At 39.6% G+C, this 23,074-nt stretch overlaps 1 protein-coding gene across 1 annotated transcript in view; it reads left to right on the forward strand.

Annotated features, from left to right (window-relative positions):
* The window catches only part of LOC122791313 (solute carrier family 22 member 18-like), a 357,377-nt gene that overhangs the window by 85,360 nt on the left and 248,943 nt on the right, over nucleotides 1-23,074 (forward strand). The window contains exon 3 of the mRNA XM_044059016.1: nucleotides 15,762-15,859. Coding sequence (XP_043914951.1) covers nucleotides 15,762-15,859 — 98 coding nt within the window. The remainder of the gene's footprint in view (nucleotides 1-15,761; nucleotides 15,860-23,074) is intronic.

Genomic DNA, 23,074 nt, shown 5'->3' on the forward strand with positions numbered 1-23,074 from the left:
GACAGGCACTGGGTGGCAGTGAAGAGTTACCGTATAGCTGGGTAACTACAGCAGAGCTAGTAAGAGAGATGGCTAGAAAGGTGCTTGGTGTGACATCTGGAAAGAGGAAGGAGGACAGGGAGACCTGGTGGTGGAATGAAGAAGTACAGGAGAGTACACAGAGAAAGAGGTTGGCAAAGAAGTGGGATTGTCAGAGAGATGAAGAAAGTAGACAAGTATAAGGAGATGAGGTGCATGGCAAAGAGAGAGGTGGCGAAGGCTAAGGATAAGGCGTATGACGAGTTGTATAAAAGGTTGGATACTAAGGAGGGAGAAAAGGACCTGTACCAATTGGCTAGACAGAGGGACCGGGCTAATAAAGATGTGCAGCAGGTAAGGGTGATAAAGGATAATGAGGGAAACGTACTCACAAGTGAGGAGAGTGTGTTGAGCAGATGGAAAGAGTACTTTGAGGGGCTGATGAATGAAGAGAATGAGAGGGAGAGAAGGTTGGATGATGTGCAGATAGTGAATCATGAAGTGCAGTGGATTAGCAAGGAGGAAGTAAGGATAGCTATGAAGAGGATGAAGAATGGAAAGGCTGTTGGTCCAGATGACATACCTGTGGAAGCATGGAGGTGTTTAGGTGAAATGGCAGTGGTGTTTTTCACTTGATTTTTTAATGAAATCTTGGAAAGTGAGAGGATGCCTGAGGAATGGAGAAAAAGTGTTTTGGTACCGATTTTTAAGAATAAGGGTGATGTGCAGAGCTGTAGTAACTACAGAGGGATTAAATTGATCAGTCACAGCATGAAGTTATGGGAAAGAGTAGTGGAAGCTAGGCTAAGAAGGGAGGTGATGATTAGTGATCAGCAGTATGGTTTCATGCCAGGAAAGAGCACTACAGATGCAATGTTTGCTTTGAGAGTGTTGATAGAGAAGTACAGAGAATGTCAGAAGGAGTTGCATTGTGTCTTTGTGGATTTAGAGAAAGCATATGACAGGGTGCCTAGGGAGGAGTTGTGGTACTGTATGAGGAAGTCGGGAGTGTCAGAGAAGTATGTAAGAGTGGTACAGGATATGTACGAGGGTAGTGTGACAGCAGTGAGGTCTGCGGTGGGAGTGATGGATGCGTTTAAGGTGGAGGTGGGATTATATCAAGGTTCAGCTCTGAACCCTTTCTTATTTGTAATGGTGATGGACAGGTTGACAGACGAGATCAGACAGGAGTCCCCGTGGACTGTGATGATTGCAGATGACATTGTGATCTGTAGTGAGAGTAGGGAACAGGTGGAGGAGACCCTGGAGAGGTGGAGATATACTCTAGAGAGAAGAGGAATGAAGGTCAGCAGGACTAAGACAGAATATATGTGTGTGAATGAGAGGGAGGATAGAGGAATGGTGAGGATGCAGGGAGTAGAGGTGGTGAAGGTGGATGAGTTTAAATACTTGGGGTCAACAGTTTAGAGTAATGGTGAGTGTGGAAGAGAGGTGAAGAAGAGAGTACAGGCAGGATGGAGTGGGTGGAGAAGAGTGCCAGGAGTGATTTGTGATGGATGAGTACCAGTAAGAGTGAAAGGAAAGGTCTACAAGAGGGTAGTGAGACCAGCTATGTTATATGGGTTGGAGACAGTGGCATTGACAAAAAGGCAGGAGTCAGAGCTTGACGTGGCAGAGTTGAACATGTTAAGATTTGCACTGGTGTGACGAGGATGGACAGGATTAGGAATAAGTATATTAGAGGGTCAGCCCAGGTTGGAAGGTTTGGTGACAAAGCCAGAGAGGCAAGATTACGCTGGTTTGGACATGTGTTGAGGAGGGATGCAGAGTATATTGGGAAAAAGATGCTAAGGATGAAGCTGCCAGGTAACAGGAAAAGAGGAAGGCCTAAGATAAGGTTTATGTATGTGGTGAGAGAGGACATGCAGGTGGTTGGTGTTACAGAGCAAGATGCAGAGGACAGGAAGAAATGAAAACAGTTGATCTGCTGTGGCGACCCCTGATGGGAGCAGCCGAAAGAAGAAGAAGAGACACAAACTAAGACAATCAGTTAGTGGTTCAACACTCAGGTGCGCTGCCACCTAATTATTCAAACTTTGGCAAATTTCTTTTTAATGTAGAGTTCATACAAACTGAAAAAAATAAATAAATAATGAACTTAAAGGAAGGCTTTGATTTATTCATAATTTTAACCCTTTTCTAAACCACTTATACTTTTAATACGTGAACTCTGTATTTCTTTATTTTATTATGTTGCAGTCTATTTTATAACTGTTATAGAAATAATCACTTATTCATGCTTAGTACTATAAAAAGCTTTCCCCAGGGTTATGTCAGCTAATATTTTTTCACTTGTACAGTCAGGTTGTTATGTGATTTCTGTTATCTGTAATAACATGTTTCTTTTATCTTTGTGTTTACATATTCTTCCTATGTTTATTGTCATTTAGCAATTGTTACAATGTCGAATAGATAAATAATGAGACCAGAAGGTCACAAAAAGAGAGTGCTAAGGGTCTGCTTATTCAAAGAATGTCGAACATCAAAACTTCTCACCTGTGCGGACACAGGAACAAGTGCTAACCTGGGTCCAGAAGAGGGGGGGGGTCAAGTCCAGGCATTTGAACAAGTACTTCTTGGCATTCTCATCTTGTGACCTTCTTGTTGCATTATTTAGCAATCCAACATTGTATTGATCAGTAAAACGACAGTAAACCTTCCCCCTACCTAAGTAAGAAACTTCTTATCGTACTTCCCACTCAACATCCCATGCACTATTCTTGTTAGTACCTTGTATATGATCTTTAACTGTAACTATTTTAAATGTCAGAACACGATAGGATGAGTCCCAAAACATGGAGACTGAATGGCCAAAAAAAAAAAAAAGGCTTGTATATAGCAAGTCCAAGATTGCATTTCCGAGAATATTTCCCTTTCTCGAAGGTATGGTAATTTCAGAGTTGGTATATGTAAATTTGGTGGGTGCAGGGAAGGCTTCCCCTCATGCAAAAAAGAAGTTTAAAGGAGAGTGATCTAGCTCCATTCTTCTGCATTTTCTGCCGTTTTTAGTTTTGGCCAAGTGCCATTTCAATAGGGAGCCCATTTAACAGTGTTACTGACATTTAACAATATTGTTGGCCTCCAATAAATGCAAGTATCACTGCTTATCTCCTATCAATTTAGTAAATTAAATAACTTTGTTATACTCAGATTTTTTCTTTACTTTAAAAAATCATTTGTGACACTTCTAAAATATCCATATTTGTTCATTATTCATTTACTTATAAAAAAGTGATCTTGAAACATAACATGTTCATCATTTGATCACTGCTGCAGTAACATTAGCTACAAGGGATTATATTCTCCTTAAGATATAGCATTCTACCAGCTTCCAAAGCTTAGCATTACCATTCATGCATGCAGACCATTGACAGCTTAAGAAGAGCTGGAGTAGATTGGCAGTCTGGGAACAAAGGCCTTCAGAGCTTGCCTTCCCCCTAAGAGCGCTACTCTTGCATGCTTTTGAGGCTCAACAGTTGGCCATCGTTTCTTCAGTGCTTGGGCAGGTAAGCAGTTTCCTACAGAAAAAAAAAACTTTCGCAATAAATTTTATGACTAAAATAATATGTTTCTTTTTAAGTAGAACTGTTTGTTTTATGCTAGGAATTTAATTTCCATTGGACTGTTATGCAACTTTTCTTTAAGTCAAGAGACAGTGGCTCTATTAGTACTTTTAGTGTAAACATTATTTCTAAAATTTTCTCTAAATTTTGTCAGAAATATCTTTATAAATTAGAATTATCATCTGGGGCAAGTGAATGTTGTGCATGTCACAATGCTTTTAGCATGAAAACACTGTTTTTTAAACATTCTTTTTACCAACTGCTGCTGTTTTACCTAGGTTTCAGGCTTTCTTCTCTGCTTTACCACAAAATAACTTTCCAGTCCCCAAGTTCTTCCTTCCTCTGGCCACAAAAAGAGGAAAATTTCTAGACAGCCTTTGCTCCCTCATCTGGTTACTATTTTGCCTTGGCTGCAGATGGGTGACCTTGGTTTCCTCTGGTGTAATCCGTTCAGCCACCATGGACCAGGAGGAGTTAGCCACATCCTTTGCAGCTGTTGGAGTGACTTTGGTGGACATGGTAGAACCACTCTCCATAGTCTTGGTGGAATGTGTGTGAAGTGCTTTTCTGCCTAGCCTGACTGGGATGCCTATTCCCTGGGAAGATCTCTGTGACAGGAGTTGTTTTGAGTCTATGGAATTCCTGTTACAAATCAGCAGAAAGTTAAACATTTATCTTCTCCAGTCTTTGACTCTTTTTGTTACTTTAACCCAAGAGAATTTATTGGGTGTAGTTCAGGCTCTACACTGTTCTCATTCTACTGCTAAGAGAAAAAGAAATTCTTCATTCTCTGAAGATCATCAAGGTGATGAACAGGGAAATGACTGTGAGGGAATAACATCTGTTTTTTTCTCTACAGGAAAGTGATTCTGGTTCTGAGGACAATATTTCTTCTGAACGCCTCTTGGAAGAATCTTGGTCTAGAATGAACCGTTTCACTGGAAACATAATGTCATTACATTTTCCTTGAAAAAATATTATGATTCATTACAACTGGAAATGCCTCATCCTACTCCTGCTCCTCTTGCTCTTCCAGCTCTGAAGGGTATGTTTATTACAACCTGCATCATGGCTGACAGCCAGCCTGCAGCCCCTAAGAAGGCAGATCAGTTCCTCAGTCTTACAAATTCTTCTTTTCTAATTCTAGATCTGACTCTGCATTGATTTATTTATTTATTTTTTGGGAGGCAAATCCTTCTGCAGCTAAAATTTACTACATGCTGATCCCTCCTCCTCTGAAAGCTTCCGATAGGTTTGGGGAAAGTGTTTTCCTCTGCCAATATTGTATTAGGATTCTTAATTGTCAGCCTCATGTCTTAACTTTTTACTTGCTTCATTTGTGAATATGAGGAATATTATTGCAATATTTCCTCCATCTGAGTGCAGATCTTGTCTGAATTCTCTTGTTGCTTCTGCGTCTGGTCACCAAACATTCCTTGACGTTTGCTTATGCCTCAGCTGATGCATCTTCAGAGCAGTAGCTACTGGGTCTGTTTTATGAGAGTGTTTGCATGGTTATATTCTCAAAAATTGTCTGAGGTTCTTAAAGCAGAGGTTTTGAATTCTCCCCATTGATAGGGAAGATGGACTGTCTGCTGTTAAGGTCCAGACAAAGGCTGTTGAGAGTGTGTAACTGAATGAAGGGGTGATTCAGATTTTTTAGCCTTCCTTTGCCACGTTTGTTAATGGTTTCATCTCCAACTTGGGACCTTAATATAAAAAGCAAAAAAAAAGTAGATCCAGTAAACTTTTGGTAAGCAAGACATTCCTATAACAATGGCAAGGAGGCTCCAAACATAAGGGAAACCCTCCTAGAATCCATGACAGTTCAACAAGTCTGACAGTCTACAAATTGCACCCCCCCCCCTCCTTCCCCACTCTGGCAGTCTTTTAAGTCTTCCTCAAATTCTGGCTCTCCATTCCTCTCTTTTGTAACTGATAATGTCAGAAAAATGGGTTCTGAGAGCAATCCATCAGTGATATGGATGAAATTGGGGAGTCCCTTCCTCCATTTCATGGGACTTCCTCATCCACCAGATCAGACTTTTTCCCCTCCTGATATTCAGCATCTTGTGACTCAGGGATAATTGAACCTGTTTCTTGTTCTCTGACATGCAAATTTGTATTCAAGAATGTTTCTGGTACCAAAGAATGAAGCTTCATGGAGCCCATTCCTAGAGCTTTCCTTTCTCAATCAGTTTGTGAAAGTCCCAAAATTCAAAATGCTATCCATTCACAATCTTTTACCTGTTATTCCCCCTTTCATTTTTTTGGCAACTCTTGATTTAAAGGATGCTTATCATTGTATTCCCCCCAGATTTCAAACATTTTTTTAAGGTTTTCTGTGTCTGAATTATGCTTTCAGTTCTTTGCATTACCCTTTTGGTTATCCACTGCTCCACGTGTGTTTACAAAATGTTTAGTTCCAATGATAGCCTATTGCAGACAGCAAGGTATTCATTTTCCTCATTTAGATGACTTGGTTATCTTTGCAGAGTCTTTTTCAAAGTATCATGAATGTCTCACTTGGGTAAGAGGTCTCCTTCAGAGACAGAATTCTAGAAGAACATTCTAAAGTTTAGTTTGAACCCTTCTCACAGGGTTGTGTCTTGGATTGTCACCTTGATATTTCAGTCAGAGCTTTTCTTCCATGGGAAAAAGTTTTATACCTAGATTAATACCAGAGTTTTCCCACTCAGTCTAGCACTTGACCAAGGGAATTTCTCAGGATGCTAGGATTAATGGCATCTATGATTCTTATGATTCCTCTAATCAGACTCCAAATGAGAATGGTTCAGTTGTACTTAAAATATGTGCGATTCTGACATCATTATCCCCAAGATTTAAAATTCAGATTTTGGGATTTGTAAAAATGAAATTACTTTGTTGGAGAAACCAGTCCTATCTGAATCCAGGTCACCAATTCTGTGTTCCAGCTCCAATACTCTGTAACAGATGCCTCAGACTTTGCTTGGGGAGCTGTGTCTTTCAGAGTAAAAGGTGCAGTTTCTTTGGAACAAAAAAGACAGACCAAAACATGTAAAAGTAAAAGATGTTGACATCTGTCTCAGTCTTCTGTGGTCCCAGGAGCACTTTAAGTGATTACGGGTAATGCCACAGTGATGTGGTACATAAATAAACGGGGGATCCCAGATCTTACCCTCTGTGTATAGTAGCCATGGTAGCCTGGGATATAGCTATTTGGCCCAGTCACACTATACAGGTGTTCTTTCAGAACAAAACATTGTGGCAGATAAGCTGAGCAGAACCAGGATAGACCCTCACAAATGGAAATCTATTCAGGGGATCTTCCAAGATTTGTTCCAGATGTGGAGAATATTTCTCAGATCTTTTCACCTCTATTCACAACAAACTAGCAAATTTCTCCTCTAGGACTATTTGCAAGCAGGCCTGGAAAACAGATGTTTTCATTTCCTTGAATAGGAATGTTTTTGTATGCCTTTCCACTCATATCCAGGGTGTCATTCTGAGGACTCCCTTCTGGCACAGGCAACAATGGTTCTCTGTTGTTTTGGAAATTGCCAAGGACAATTACCACAATGTTCCTTACATACTGGACCTGTTCATACAAGACAGGAGTTGTTTCAATAACCACAACTTAAAGCATCTTCAACTAACTGTCTGGGTGATGGAGTTTTAATACGTTTTAGACACCTGTTTTCTGAGGACATGCAGCAGATACTAAAGTAGGCAAAGAATCATGTTACTAGGAAGTCCTATGTTAGCAAATGGAAAATATTTTCTAGTTGGTGTCATACTAAGAGCCAAGACCATTTTAAGGTTAGTATTTTTCTGGTTCTACAAATTTTGTGTAAGTTATTATGCTCTAGCCTCTCTTACTCTTTTGTCAAGGTTTGTTTGTTGGCCATTTCAGCACATCTCGCCAAAGGATCCCCTGTGTTTCAATGCATTCTCATGTCAAGTTAATTTTGAAAGGTGTTCTGCATACCCATCCAATCTAGAAAACAGGTGGCCCCTCCCTGGGATCTTATTTTTTTTTTTTTTGAAAAATTAACTGTTGATCCATTTGAACCAGCACAGCAGGCTGATTTGAAAGAACACAGTTTTGCTGATTGCTCCAACTTCTAAAAGAAGAGTGTCTGAGTTACAAGCTCTCAGAGTGGGTCAACCATATCTCATTTTCACAAAGATAAACTAATCCTTAATTTATGCCTAAAGTGGTATTCAAATTTGCTTTGAGCCAAGCTATTCATCTCGCTGCCTTCTTTCCAGAAATAAAAAGTGGGGGAGAAAGGATTTTTTATACTTTGGATGTCCACAGACAACTCTGATAGTATCTTGACAGAATTAACACCCTCAACTTCTGATCAGTTGCCTGTATCTTATGAAAGTAAAAAAGGGTACAAACTATGCCAAAGTAGACCGTTTCCAAATGGCTGCCACACGCAATCTCCTTTTGTTATTCCCACCATAACCAGTCAGTTTGAAGCAGGTTCAAGACACATAGTTCACCAAGTGTTTAGTTTTTACAAAATTAACAAACAAATTATCAACTGAATGGCTTAAAGCTGCAATGAATTTTGTATACCCTCATTGACAAATGGTGGTATAAACATACTGTTGCAATTAATCCTATTTGTGTCTAAGGCACAATAAGCATTGCATTTCATTCAATTCATCTTCATCGGAAGTACATGAAACAAAAATGAGGTAACCATACTACTATCTAAATTATTAAGTTTTGTATTCACACCCTGTTTATTAAAAAGATATAAAAGATGTAACTTCCTAGTAAGACAAAATACTTCACATTTAAAAACATAAAGACACGGCAAAACAGTAGGTATAAACTTTGTCAAGTAAAATGTTATTGTCATTCAGACCATACAACCACAAAGTGCACAGCTGTGCGAAATTCCATTTCTTCAAGCTCATGGATACACTTAACACAGAACCATTTCTACAAAACACATAAGCACATAAACAATATTACACACACAACACAGAGTCCAAGCCAACTGAAGATCCATTCCACACCAGCAGTCACAGTCCAGTTCCATTGACCCAAAAAAACAAAACAAAACAAAAAAAAAACCCAAAAATCAAAAACCTGGATCAGCACACATGCAGTAGGCAATCATGTCTCTACCATCCATCCTCTTTCAGATCAACGATCACAGTTTCATTGTCCTCCATGATCTCAATCCACCTTCCAGTCTGTCACCAACCTTGTCTGCACACCAGCAACAGTCCAGTTCCTTCATCAAGATCAAATCCGGATCCAACACAACACCTTCTGACACTCATCCAACACCTTCCAACACTTTGGTCTCCACCACCCACTCCGCTCTGCAAACTTCCCCACATGTAGGCCCAAACAGCCACGACCAGACCAACCACTTCAGCCTCTCCAAGTTACCCGAGCTAAATTGAAAGGTCCACTGATCCAATTGATTCACCTATGCCACCACTGAACAACACAGCTGCACCCGCTCTACACCCATCCACAGGTGATTCCTATAAAAATGAACATATAATGGCAACTTTCAACAAGAACACAAGACAAGCAATGGGAGCCAAAGAATCCACTGCCGTCTTGCGAATGTTAAGCCAAAGTTCAATACTGATAGGGCTGCTTCTGACACATCACAATCTGATAAATTTAAAATGAATGACTTAGCAACATTGTATAACTTTTACAGACATTAGTGCCATTTGCTCATTTTTAAATTTACCGTCCGATTGTCTTTCTCCATGATTATAATGTAGTCAACCATTTCTTCCTCTCTTCTTTCCATTCATCTGTTGTTGACCTGTATGGGAGTTCTTACAAAACTGTTCCTAATGTGCATTCGGATTCTGTGCTGTAAGCAATGGCAGAAAAGAACCTCCTTCACTATCTCCATCCATAACCGTTTCTGTATCATCCGATGTAACAAATGAAACCACAGGAGGTTTCTTCAAACCCACCCCTTGGCATGATGAGCTCGCAGTATTTGATTTGTGTTTCCATAGGAACACTTTACCGTTGTTGAAGTTCTGTAAATCACATTTTAATTTATTCTTTTTCCTATCTATTAAATCTGTGTCATAAGATTTCAATTTCTCATTTATTTCTGCCAATAAAATATCTAAATGTGATGAATTTTATTGTCCATTCAGTATGGAACACAACAATAAAACAACTTCCTTCATTTTCTTTTGTTTTATCAGGTCTCGTTCTACCAAGATTGTGACCCATTCTATAGAGCAACGGTGTATCGCTACAGTCCACCATGCCCTAAAACCCTTATCTTCCTCACTATTTGGGTCAAACAGTACTTGGGCTTTTGAATGCTCTCAAGCTCTGTGTTGCAATGTCCAGTTCTAAATATCTTTTTTTTAAGCACAAGATATTAAAATGCACACTGGTTTATTTAAATAAACTTTTCAGCTTACTATGTATTTCTTGTAACTTGGCTGAAAAAAAAACTGCCACAGGTGTCTTGTATGTAATTTTATTCACCTCTAGTGCCTTGGCTCATCCACCTTTAAGGAGTACAAACACATGACACCAAACACACGTATATAGCATTAAAAAAAGGAAGCAGCATCAGTACAGGTGTGAACCCTTGATCATAAACTAATGATTCGATCATACATCTGTATCCTCCCTTCTACTAAACCTTATAAGCTATGGTATTCTAGCCATATAGCTAAGGCTACTGCATCAGTGATCAAATAATTAACAAAGTACAGTTTTGTAAGAAAACTGACTATAACAGCAGACTTTCAGATGATCAATGTTGGGGTAGCTGCTCCCTCCCTCCATACTTTTCATTTGATTTTTGTTTCCTAGGGTGAGGACATTGATTGTTGTATACCAAGCATTGACCTCTTTCAGGGCTGTCATCTCGCTTTTTCAGTTTGCATGAAAGTTTTGAAGGGCTTGGCACCCGGACCACTGAATGCTGTAGGCACATAGGAGGTGCCCTTAACCTTTGGAAGTTGAAGTAATCCTAGGCAGAACATAACCCTATACAGTTAAGGCTACTGCAGCAGTGATCATTTGAACACCTACTGTCACGGTAAGTTTGTTTCCACAACAGTGCTTTCTTCTAGTGTAAAGTATATTCTGTTTTTACACCTTTTAAAACCTTCTAGATTTCTTCATTTCTTTCCACATTTTGAACTCTTTCATATTAATAGTATACATTATTTTTCCAAACTTGTATTATAAATAATTTCAGCACAGTCACTGTTATGTTTACATTTAATCTAAGTCCCTCCTTGTCAGCTTTGCAGTTCTATCATATACTGATTGTGTTTTATTTTTGTATCCAAAAGTGATGGGACACATTTGATCTTTGGTAATATACAGTGGATTACACACCCCTGTTAAAATACCAGGTTTTTGTGATATAAAAAATTGAGATCACAATAAATCATTTCAAAACTTTTCCCACCTTTAATGTGACCTATAATGTGTATAGTTCAATTGGAAAAACAAACAAATCTGTTAGGGGAACAAATATAAAAAATAAAAAAGTACAATACGCTGGTTGCATAAGTGTGCACACCCTTAAGCTAATACTTTGTTGAAACTCATTTTGATTTAATTACAGCAGTCAGTCTTCTTGGGTACACACCTGCCATCAATTAGAGAGACTCTGATTAAGCCGTCCTAGTATGATTTTCCTGACATTTACTCAGTTGCTTGCTACAACAAAAGCCATGGTTCGCAGAGCGCTTACAAAGCATCAAAGGGATCTCATTGTTGAAAGGTATCAGTAAGAAGAATGATAAAAATAATTTCCACAGCATTGGATATACCACGGAACACAGTGAAGACAGCCATCAAAACGTGGAGAAAATATGGGACAACAGTGACGTAGCAAAGAACTGGAAGTCCCTCCAAAATTGACGAAAAGACGAGATAAAAACTGGTCAGGGAGGCTGCCAAGAGACCTACAGTAACACTGTAAGAGCTGCAGGAATTTCTGGCAAGTATTTGTTGTGTACTACATGTGACAACAATCTCCCGTATTCCCCATATGTCTGGACTATGAGGTAGGATCGAAAGATGGAAGCCTTTTCTTGCACAGAAAAACTTCCAGGCCCAGCTAAAATTTGCAAAGCAGTACATCAAGTCTCCCAAAAGCATGTGGGAAAATTGTTATGGTCTGATGAGACCATGGCAGAACATTTTGACCACAATTCCAAAAGGTACGTTTGGCGCAAAAACAACACTTTACATCACCAAAAAAACACGATCCCCACAGTGAATCATGGTGGTGGCAGTATCATGCTTTGGGGTTGCTTTTCCTCAGCTGGAAATGGGACTTTAGTCTAAGTGGTGGGAATTATGAATAGTTCCAAATACCAGTCACTTTTGGTTCAAAACCTTCAGGCGTCTGCTAGAAAGCTGAAAATTAAGAGGAATTTCATCTTTCAACATGACAATGACCCCAAGTATTCATCCAAATCAACAAAAGAATGGCTTCACCAGAAGTTTTGGAATGGCCCGGACCTAAATCCAGTAGAAAATCTGTGGGATGACCTGAAGACGGCTGTGACAGATTTAGAGTGTTTTTGCAAGGAAGAGTGGGCAAATAAGTCAAGATGTGCCATATTGATAGACTCCTACCCAAGAGAAGACTGAATGCTGTAATTAAATCAAAAGGTTTATCAACGAAGTATTAGTTTAAGGGTGTGCAACTACAACAAAGTATTAGTTTAAGGGTGTGCACACTTATGCAACCAGCATACTATATGTTTTTTATTTTTTATATTTTCCCCTAACATATTTGTTTGTTTTTCAATTCAATTGTACAGGTTATAGGTCACATTACAGGTGGGAAAAGTTTTGAAATTGTTTATTGTGGTGTCATTTTTTATATCACAATATCCTGGCGTTTTATCAGGGGTGTGTAAACTTTTTATATCCACTGTATGTCCCAAATTCTTGCCTCCACATTCTTCTTATTTTTCTTATGTTAAAAACACTTTTAATTTCTGTCTTTATTCAAATTGCCCTTCAATCCAACTCCTCATCACATCTCCTCAGTAAGTTTAGTTTCTTATTTTTTTCTAACATCCTTATTCATCCAGATTCTCTTCCTAATTTAAACTTCTTTTTTTCTACCATTTCAACCAATTTTTATATAAATCCCTCATCTTTAAATAAACATCATAGTACCTCATTCTTAATCGTCACCATCAATTTTAAAGCAGCTTTTATCTGTTTTAAGTGCTTATTTTCTGTTTCTGCTATTAACATTACAGAAGAGTACAGTTTCCGTAGTGTTCAAATTACACTGGTCAGTGTAACTACCAACTTAGCTTTTCTGTGAAAATAGACAAGTCCTAGTTGATTAGCCCAGTACATAAAAAAGTACATAAATATTTGAAAATAAATAAACAAATGCATCATCTGAACTGTAAGTTAACTGAACTGCAGAACCAGTTACTGTCAAGATCCATGGTTTTAAAGTGTTTAGCAGATGAAATGTACAAGTGGCAAAAAAAATTACATCTGTAATTATTAAACTAATCATAGTAATCATACATGCACACTGTAATGTGGCAGCCTTCATTTTGCTAATGATTGAAGACACTGATGAAGATGTGTCCCAGTGCTAAATCCCGTGATGAGCTCAGAGTTAAGTATTTTGCAATGTATATTGCAGTTTTGACAATGTTTTGGTTTATTTTTAATGATGATTAAAGTTTGCCTGTTTCTTCTTTGCCATGTGTGAGACTAGAGGGGACTCCTGTAAGACATGAGTCACAATAGTAAATCAGTTACAATATATTAATCAGTGAGGTAATAGTATACACCCAAGTTTACAGCATCAGTCGTACAGCATTCTGCATTATTTTAGATGGTTTTAAAAATGTGTCTTAGCTAGTGGGAACGGAATTCTGTACTCATTCCTCCCTCTATGCACACAGGTGGGCATTAAAGCACTGTATCTAATACTGATATTTTACTTGCTGCTGACAAAGGGCTAATGCTATTCTTAATGTTTTAGCAGTTGTATTATAAAATGTGTTGGTCCAGTGAAAAGTATCTCATCACCTCCAAGTCCCAGTATTAGTAGCTGAGTATTATAGATGGAAAGCAAAATACAAAGCCATAGGTAATGTAGGTGAAGGCTGTGACTTGTTTATGGGAATACTCGCAGAGAACATAACATATATAATGAGGAACAGCAGAACAGAAGGAAGGGAATTACTAGACGCTGCATATGTTGCTAAGTTGTTTATGTGATGTTTAATAATCAGTCAGTAAGAAACAATGAAAAAGAGAAACTAGAAATTCTTGGGGAAAAGGCTTTGACATTGCAATGTAGAGATCACAGCTACTCTGTGCTTTGAACAAAAAGGAGAAACCAGCAGCTTCCTAAAGCAGCATGTATTCCAGCCTACGGAGTTAACTAAGCTGGGAGCTTATCACTGTAACCTGGGAGCTTATCACTGTAACCTGGGAATAAACTGTAAGAAGCTGCAAAATCTCTCACATGAGCATCTCCAGCTGTTTGAGCTGGTGCTTGGCAGGAACTAAAGTATGCTGCACTTGAACCTCCATTAGACATACCTCTCCAAGGACAACTGTGGCAGAATTAAATTTTTTATAACTCTTTTCTGGAGAGTTTTCAGTGAAGTGGGGTTAACCAGTACTGTTTTTTTAAAAAGATTTGGACCGTGAAAGCCGAAGGAGAAATAGAGGCAGAGAAATGGGAAAATATCTTTGGTGTGGTCCTTTAATTTAATTTCAGTACACTCTCCACGTTTCTTAATTTCATTTCAGTACACTCTCTCCATGTTCCTTAATTTCATTTCAGTACACTCTCCATGTTCCTTAATTTCATTTCAGTACACTCTCCATGTTCCTTAATTCCATTTCAGTACAGTCTCCACGTTCCTTAATTCCATTTCAGTACACTCTCCACATTCCTCAATTCCATTTCAGTACACTCTCCATGTTCCTTAATTCCATTTCAGTACACTCTCCATGTTCCTTAATTCCATTTCAGTACACTCTCCACATTCCTTAATTTCATTTCAGTACACTCTCCACGTTCCTTAATTTCATTTCAGTACATTCTCTATGTTCCTTAATTTAATTTCAGTACACTCTCCACATTCCTTAATTCCATTTCAATACACTCTTCACGTTCCTTAATTCCATTTCAGTACACTCTCCACATTCCTTAATTCCATTTCAGTACACTCTCCACGTTCCTTAATTTCATTTCAGTACACTCTCCACGTTCCTTAATTTCATTTCAGTACACTCTCCACATTCCTTAATTCCATTTCAGTACACTCTCCACATTCCTTAATTTCATTTCAGTACACTCTCCACATTCCTTAATTCCATTTCAGTTCACTCTCCACATTCCTTAATTCCATTTCAGTACACTCTCCATGTTCCTTAATTCCATTTCAGTACACTCTCCATGTTCATTAATTCCATTTCAGTACACTCTCCACGTTCCTTATTTTCATTTCAGTACACTCTCCACGTTCCTTATTTTCATTTCAGTACGCTCTCCACATTCCTTAATTCCATTTCAGTACACTCTCCACGTTCCTTAATTCCATTTCAGTACACTCTCCACGTTCCTTAATTCCATTTCACTACACTCTCCACGTTCCTTAATTCCATTTCAGTATACTCTCCACGTTCCTTATTTTCATTTCAGTACACTCTCCACGTTCCTTAATTCTGTTTCAGTACACTCTCCATGTTGCTTAATTCCATTTCAGTACACTCTCCACGTTCCTTAATTCCATTTCAGTACACTCTCCATGTTCCTTAATTCTGTTTCAGTACACTCTCCATGTTCCTTAATTCCATTTCAGTACACTCTCCACGTTAGCATTCTTTTTGCAGTTGATGAAGATGACAGCAGTGCTGTAATCTGACTGAGCACATGAAAGTGGCTGCAGGGACAAGAGCAGCATACGGGCATAATACAAAAGTCCCCGATCTAAGCTTTCAAATAATATGCATTTACCATTTTCTAGAGCAGCCAACCTGCAGTAATGCAGTTTTCAAAAAAAAAAAAAAAAAAAAAAAAAGAGTACAGTTTGTAGCTGGTATCATTAAGCTGGTTTGTACATGAAATGTGCATATCTGTTCTTTGAACAGTATTGACCTCCTAATGCATATCTGTTCTTCTATTTCAGTACTTGGTGAAAAAAATGGGTCTGAGCTTAGTTTGGTTTGGATATCTTCAGACAACGTTTGGCATTTTACAGCTCATTGGAGGTCCTGTATTTGGCAGGTAAGCAATTGTGTTCTGCTGTTAAATGACTGCCTTCTCAATGGCTATTAACAATTGAGATGTGTCTACTTTTCCTTGCTACTGGATGACTTCTGATGTTTGTGGTAGTTTCGCAAGTATTTCACCTTCCTGTTTTAGTGGCCCTGAGTAATTTCATATACACAAAACACAGGATGACTGTTTTAACCGAATTAAATAACGACAATGGTATCACAGATGCTTGTACTTTTAGTTTGATCACAACCCTCCCCATGTCCCATGTTGCACACATTTTTGCCTCTGGCACATACTCTTCAATCATGCAAAATAATGACACTTGCCTGAAAATAGGAAATACACCAGTAGTGTTGCACTTAATATGGAAAAATGGGTAACACAAGCAATGGTCAGTTGTGTGCAATTTAAACATTTGTTTATATTGTGTCTATTCTGAATACATAACACAAAGCACAGGTTGATAAAGTGCAAAAGAGTATGGTGTACGTTTAGGTACAACTGCTGTTTAGTAGCTGATTAAGTGTGCCTGGGGCCCAGGGTCTTCCCAATGCTTAATTTTGGGGAAGGGCAATGCAAAAATGTACATGTTCTTTTGGATTCATCTTTGTCTGTGCCAGTATTTGTATCTGTTATAGTCTGCTTAGCCAGCCTACTAGTGGGTGTCTTCCCATTACGACTGCATGTTTTTCACATGATCCCCTTCCAACTGCACTTCTACATTAAATCCTGGCTGCCAGATACCGCTGTAGAATACAAAACTCAACATATCTCTTTGGAGGCAGATAGTGCTATCTGTGTCCTGTTTTCAGATCATCAGTTTCTAGACTCCATTTGCACTTCAGATTGAGTGTGACTTTTTCCCAACAGATACTCTGTGCTGTTTTTTTTAATCAAAAGCAAAAAGACCACAGAAAACAATACAAGCATTTGCCCTGTTTTCAGATAACCATGCTGAAAATACAGTTAAAAGAAATGTAGTGTAGCATATTGACACATCCTTGTTACGTGGTATTCTCACAATCAGACATGCATATGCAGGATAGAGTTGTCATAGGCTGCGTGATTTTGTTAATTCTGTTAGAAAAAAAAACTGCCAACATGTTATCGACTTCCTTCATCCTATCATAAGTTGTTGTTCCACAAAGATCATTGACTGCCTCTTTGTAAGTGACAGCATGTTTTTTTCTGTTTGGAGACATATTTGCTATCTGACAAAAATCTACTAATCAGGACTGGTCACAGTATGGATCCACTAGCACTTATCTGTTTACTGGCTTTTATCCTGTCAGTTCCCCATTTTAGTCACCTTTAGCATAACAGTTCATGTTAAATATATCCTGCTTGACAAACAAATCTCTCTTACCATTTTGGGCTAGTCAGAGGGTTTAAAATATTCCATGTCATTTTAAATAAATAAATGAATAAAGGGGGATTCCCAAAACATGTATACTATTCTACACAGGTCCTACCCTGGGTCATTGGTAGAATGTGCACAAAACAGAATGTAGTTGGGACCCCTTCCTGTGACACAGAGAGATAAATGCCTGATGGAGTAGAAGACAGATGATGGGAGTGAGGACTGAGGAGCATACAATTTGCCCATCCTGGGAGGAAGCAGGCGATTATATGTACATTCACTGTTAAGCTACTGCATGCGGTGGTTCTTGATCAATGGTTTGTCTTTTCTCTGAGCCATGATTCAACTACTTTTATGAAACCTGGCCTAGTCAAAAGGAGATGTTTTAAAAATTCAGAATCTGATAAACTATTAAAAATCTGGCACATAATTTGATACAAATATAAATGTAAATTCCAGAAAGTATTTAAATTCCCTTAATCCAAGGGTTCCTCAGCTGTGATCATTACAAAACATCCAAACACCTAATGTAACCAGCTAGTCAGAAGTCCAGTGTTAGAAGGACTGAGCTGTCAAGTCACCCTGTATTTAGGTGGTAAGTAGTTATACATAGCTGAGGGTGTTTTAGAAAATACTTTCTCTCATGTCCAAATACTGAAGGAGAGGGGCTTTGAGGGTAATATCCCCCCCCCCCCATTTAGTGATCTTACTTGTCAGCAGCATATCATGTTTATTTATTTAAAACAGGTGTGCAGTGCTCAGGACAAATGTGTTTAAATAACATAGGTGTGTAGTAGAGGTGGGCACTCGGTGAAAAGTAGCCAGACTGCCTTCCAAAGTGAGAGGCAGTGGTGCTGTCTGGTATCAGAACAGCAAAAGCAAGCAGCATACTTTGTTTAGAGTAGTTTGGAGTAATGACATAATTGTGTAGACATATTGCATAACTAGCAGAATGCAGCTTATTGCTTGGCTTCAGCTAGACTATGATTTCTGAGTATTTTTGTATAGTGATTCAGAGTTGTTATCATGTTTACCCAAATGCCTGCATATTGAGCAGTACCACTAGTGGGATCAGCCTGGCACAGAGGAATGCTCAGACATGCCCTTTGGAGATTTGTAAAAAAAAAAAAAAAAAAACGAATCTCTGTAACATTGTTACGTGAAAAGTAACTGCAAGCATATGTGTAGTCTTCCTTGAGAGATGTTTTAATGAAGATCTCAGACTTGTACACCACATATTTTAGAAATAAAATAAAACAAATTATAACATGAAGTAAATGCCTTAAAAATTAAAAAAAAACACCAATGTACTTGAGCTATATTAAAGTAATGCTTCACTAGGCAATAAACATATTCTTAAAGTCACACATTGTATAGCAAAGAGAGTTAGAAAAGCACCAAAGAATTACAGTCGGTTACTGAATATTCAAGACCCTAACATAGCATTTACAACCCTAACCCAAATACTCTGCAAATTCCAGGACAAATTCTTCCCCATGGTAAAACAAACACCTTTTAAAAAAGGGCAGACTGCACAGCTCACCAAAGAACTTAAATCTCTCCACAAGCTGTAGGATGAAGTGGCTTCCAGTGCAGGACAGAGTAAACCTGCTACTAGGCTCTCTCATCTTCAAACTTCTCCAGCCTAACTCATTTCCTCCACTAGCCGCTAAAAGTTATACAAAGCAAACACTACAACATCATATGCTTCTCCCACCCTACCCCCATTCCAGTCTCCACAAACCAGGCTACACTAAACCAACCATTCCTTCTCCAATCTTGCTCCTAAAATGGGAATCCCTCACCCTATCTAAAGGATTTACAATCCCTCTTGTCTACCTTCAGAGCTTAACTTAAAAAAAAATTCCTCCCCACCAAATTAAACTGTACTTGTCAAACAGCAGACCTCATCATGTCAGGGCCTCACAACCACTGGCCTTACTCCCTCTCAACTACTAACACCTCCTTACTCAACCTTCTCTACACTAACCCATTCTGACTCTCATCCCCCCACAAGATTTTCCACCATGATCTCATCCTTAAATATAAGCACGCAAAACTGTCAAGTGTGCATTTCTGTCATAATTGTTGCTACATCTATTTATATCTACTGTACAGTGTTTGTTGCATGTGGTTACTTTCGGTTCTGTTTTTGATATGTACAGCTTACTGCCTCTCTGTTCCACTTTTTTCTTCTTTGTGAATTATTTCACCCAGGCAGTACCTGCAAATGGTTACTTGTGATCAGTGTACTACCCGTTAAACAAGTGTAAAATAAAAAGTAAAAAAATCAGTTAAAAGCACCCCACTTTGCCAATAAATAACCTCGCAATTTCATCCTAAGCATTTAGGGTACTACCTTTCAATAAATGTGTGTGTGTGTGTGTGTGTGTGTGTGTGTGTGTGTGTGTGTGTGTGTGTGTGTGTGTGTGTGTGTGTGTGTGTGTATTTTAGAAGTAAATTCTTCAGCTGTGTACTCCCCTACAACCAATGCTTATTATTTCCAAAATAGTCACTTTGACTTCCACATCTAATGCAATGTCATGTTGCTTTCTCTCTTATAATTATTAATATCCCTGCAATCTAAGCTTAGACTTCTTATCACTCATCATTCCCACAGAAGTATTTTAAGCTGCTGCCTCTTCAAAATAAAGCTTCTACAAGGAACTGTTGAGAGCTCTCACAGAGAAGAGGTACTTCCAAGGTAAACTTAAGTTGTGGTGGCCCTAGAAAAAAAATGGAGCAGTTAGGTGTGGAAGAGGATCTGAAACCAGCTGTGGCTGACTCTGCCAAGATGCTATCTGCTGAACAGAAAATAACTAGCTGCAGAAAAAGGTAAGTCACATACATAAGTAAGTCACTAATAGAAAGTTGTAAATGAGGAGTAGAGTGTGTTTCCATCCCTGAGAAGTAGTGTGTTTCAGAGTTTAAGCTGGATGCTTCCATGTTATTTTGAAGCACAAAACAGAATAGACAGCTTAAAGCTGGGACACTCCAAGTCTGATCAAAAAGTAATCGAAGAAAACCTGTTTTGGAAATCAGGAGTAAAAATTGCATTTCTTTAATATACATAACACTTTGACATTGTGTTTTACAGGATCTGGACATGGATTTCTTAGCAAATGCACTGTCACTCACCAACATAGGTTCATAGATGGGTACTAGGCTATCTGCCCAAAGGCATTTATAAGCCTAGCCGGAATATGTTGCCTTTTGCCGCCCCCTTAGATTAGTTCCCTGTGCCTCTGTCCAGCAGAGCCATTGAAGTGATCCCTGGGGTAAACTTTCTGTTCCCCATCCACTCGTCAAGGTTTCTCTTGAAGAGGGTTACAAGGACCTCTGCCTAATGTAGATTGGAATCTTGTTCCAGAGCATAGGAAGTCTCTGGGACAGGAATCTATCTGTCCAGCACATCCTATTTATTGTTGTGGTGAGGTTTAGATCCCTGGAGCGTGTGGCTCGAGGGGATATGGATTTCTTTAGTTGGAGCATGTCCTTCAATTCTGGGTTGGACATGGCCTTGTATGTCAGGCAGAGATCACCTCTGAGTAGGCGGTATGCAACCAAGTACAGCTGGCGTTTCTTCAGTCTAGCTGCATAGGGCATCTGCTTGAGGCCAGTGATCCTCTTGGTGAGGTACTTCTGTGGTCTTTCCAGTTGTTGCAGGTGTCTTGTAAATGGGGCATTGTACTCTATGGTGGGTCTGATGAGTGATGCATAGAGGGGCCCAATGACCTCTTTCGATCTGGATGCAAACCCTTTTTGTGATTAGGTGGGCCACATAGAATGATTTTCTAACCACTTTGGCAATGTGATTATCAAAGGAGAGGTTACTATCTACTTGGGTCCCCGGATCCCTTATTACATCTTCCATATTTAGGGGGCTACCACCTATGTGGTAGTTTGTGGGTACTTTGTTTTTTCCAAAGGGGATGACTGCACTTTTTGGCATTTAGCTTGAGGCCATGGTTTTGACACCAGGTATCTGTTTCAGTGAGACCCTTTTGGAAGATTTCTGTGTCAGCTGGAGAGTCAATTATAGCCCCTAGTTTGCAGTCGTCTGCGAACTTGGTCAGCCATAGTCCTCCTGTGCTTGCCTGTACCTCTGAGAAGTATATGCCGAACAGGAGGGGGTCCTAGGACTGAGCCCTGGGGAATGTCACTTGTAACCAGTTTAGAGTCAGACCTAGCTCCCACAACTCTTACCATGTAGGCTCTGTCCGTGAGCCAGTTGGCAACCCATCTCGTGACGTAGGGGTTTATATTCAGGCTGGTGAGCTTGTCTGTAATACCTGAGTGGGGAATGGTGTCGAAGGCCTTTGCAAGGTTTAGGTAGGTTGTGTGGGCCACCTTTCCCTCGTCTATAGCCTTGGTAACTCTCTCAAAGAAGTCCACCAGGTTTAGGAGGCATGATCTGCCCTTAACCAAGCCGAACTGGGTAGGGTCCAGTGTTTGGAGGTTTCCAATGTCTCTGTTAATGAGATCCATGATGATGTGCTCCATAGCTTTGCAGACCAAGCTAGTCAGGCTTATAGGGCGATAGTTCCCGGAGTCCATTGTGGCTCCACCTTTGTGGAGTGGAATAACCGTTGCTGTGCACCACTCTGTGGGTACGTAGCCTGTGCAGAGGCTGAGTTTAAACAGTGTGTTTAGGTGAGGGGTTAGTTCATCTTTGAGCTCATGTAGGACACCGGCTGGGAACACCGTCCAGTCCCATTGATGCTGTGTTTTTGGCTTTGGAGAGGGCTGTTTTAACCTGAGTGTCTGTGATTTCAGGGGAACTACATTCTTCTGGTATAGTTAGGGGCCCTTTTGGTGGTGAGAGGGGGTTGAAGTTTGCACTGAACCTGTCTGCCAGGATGTTGGCTATATCGGTCGGTTCAGTGTATTTGTGCCATTCTGCACTAACTCCGAGCAGATCTGAGAATTGCCACTTAGATTCTTGACATAGCTAAAGAATGCCTTGTGGTTATCTTTGGAGTCCATGGCAATTTTTCTTTCAAAGCTAGCCTTGGATGATTTTATGAAGGAACGTAGTTTCTTGCTGATACTGATCAGGGATGTCTTCCATTCTTGGGATTTTACTCTTTTCTGTACTAATTTCCTCCTTCTGTTGTATAGCTTGTTTATGGCAGGGGTCCACCAGACTGGTTTCTTTTTCTTGGAGGAGTGAGTCTTGGTTTTGTTTGGGATAGCATGATCCATGCATTCTTGTAGCTGCCCGTAGTTTTGTTTTATGTCTAACCGTAATTGGTAAAGGATTTTGCAGCTTGGACAGCATTATCCTTTAGCATGGGGGCTTTGAAACTTTCCACCTCAGTGTTAAGTAATGTGAAGTTTGCATTTGAAAAGTTTTTCACTGTGGTTTCTTTGACCAGGGGTGGAGGCGGAATGTGGATATCCAGAGTGATTAGTTTATGGTCAGATCTAACCAGCGAGGGGTTGACCTCCGGTGTGGAACACCGATCGCCCATGTTGGTGATGACCAGGTCCAATATGTTGTCACCTCTGGTGGGGGTGTTGTCCAGTTGATCCAGGGCATTTGAGTTTATAAATTCTAGGAAATGTTGGGCAAGGGAGTTTGTACTTGAGTAGTTCTCCCAGTTAATGTTTGGGTAATTGAAATCATCCAATATCAGGGTGTTTGGTAGGACCTTAATGTTTCCCAGTGTTTCCAGGAATGTGGAGTGGGGGTCCTGGGACATGGTGGGTGATCTGTAGCAAGCTATAATTTGAATAGCAGTTTTGCCCATTGTTAGTTGCACGTGGATGATCTCTGAAGCATCGTGCTGTGTCACTAACCTGGAGGTGTGAGTATCCTTGATGAATATAGATACTCCCCTGCCTTTTGTATTTCGGTC

This window comes from Protopterus annectens, chromosome 17.part0, assembly GCF_019279795.1.
Source record: "Protopterus annectens isolate FY-2018-M chromosome 17.part0, PAN1.0, whole genome shotgun sequence".
Taxonomy (NCBI): domain Eukaryota; kingdom Metazoa; phylum Chordata; order Ceratodontiformes; family Protopteridae; genus Protopterus; species Protopterus annectens.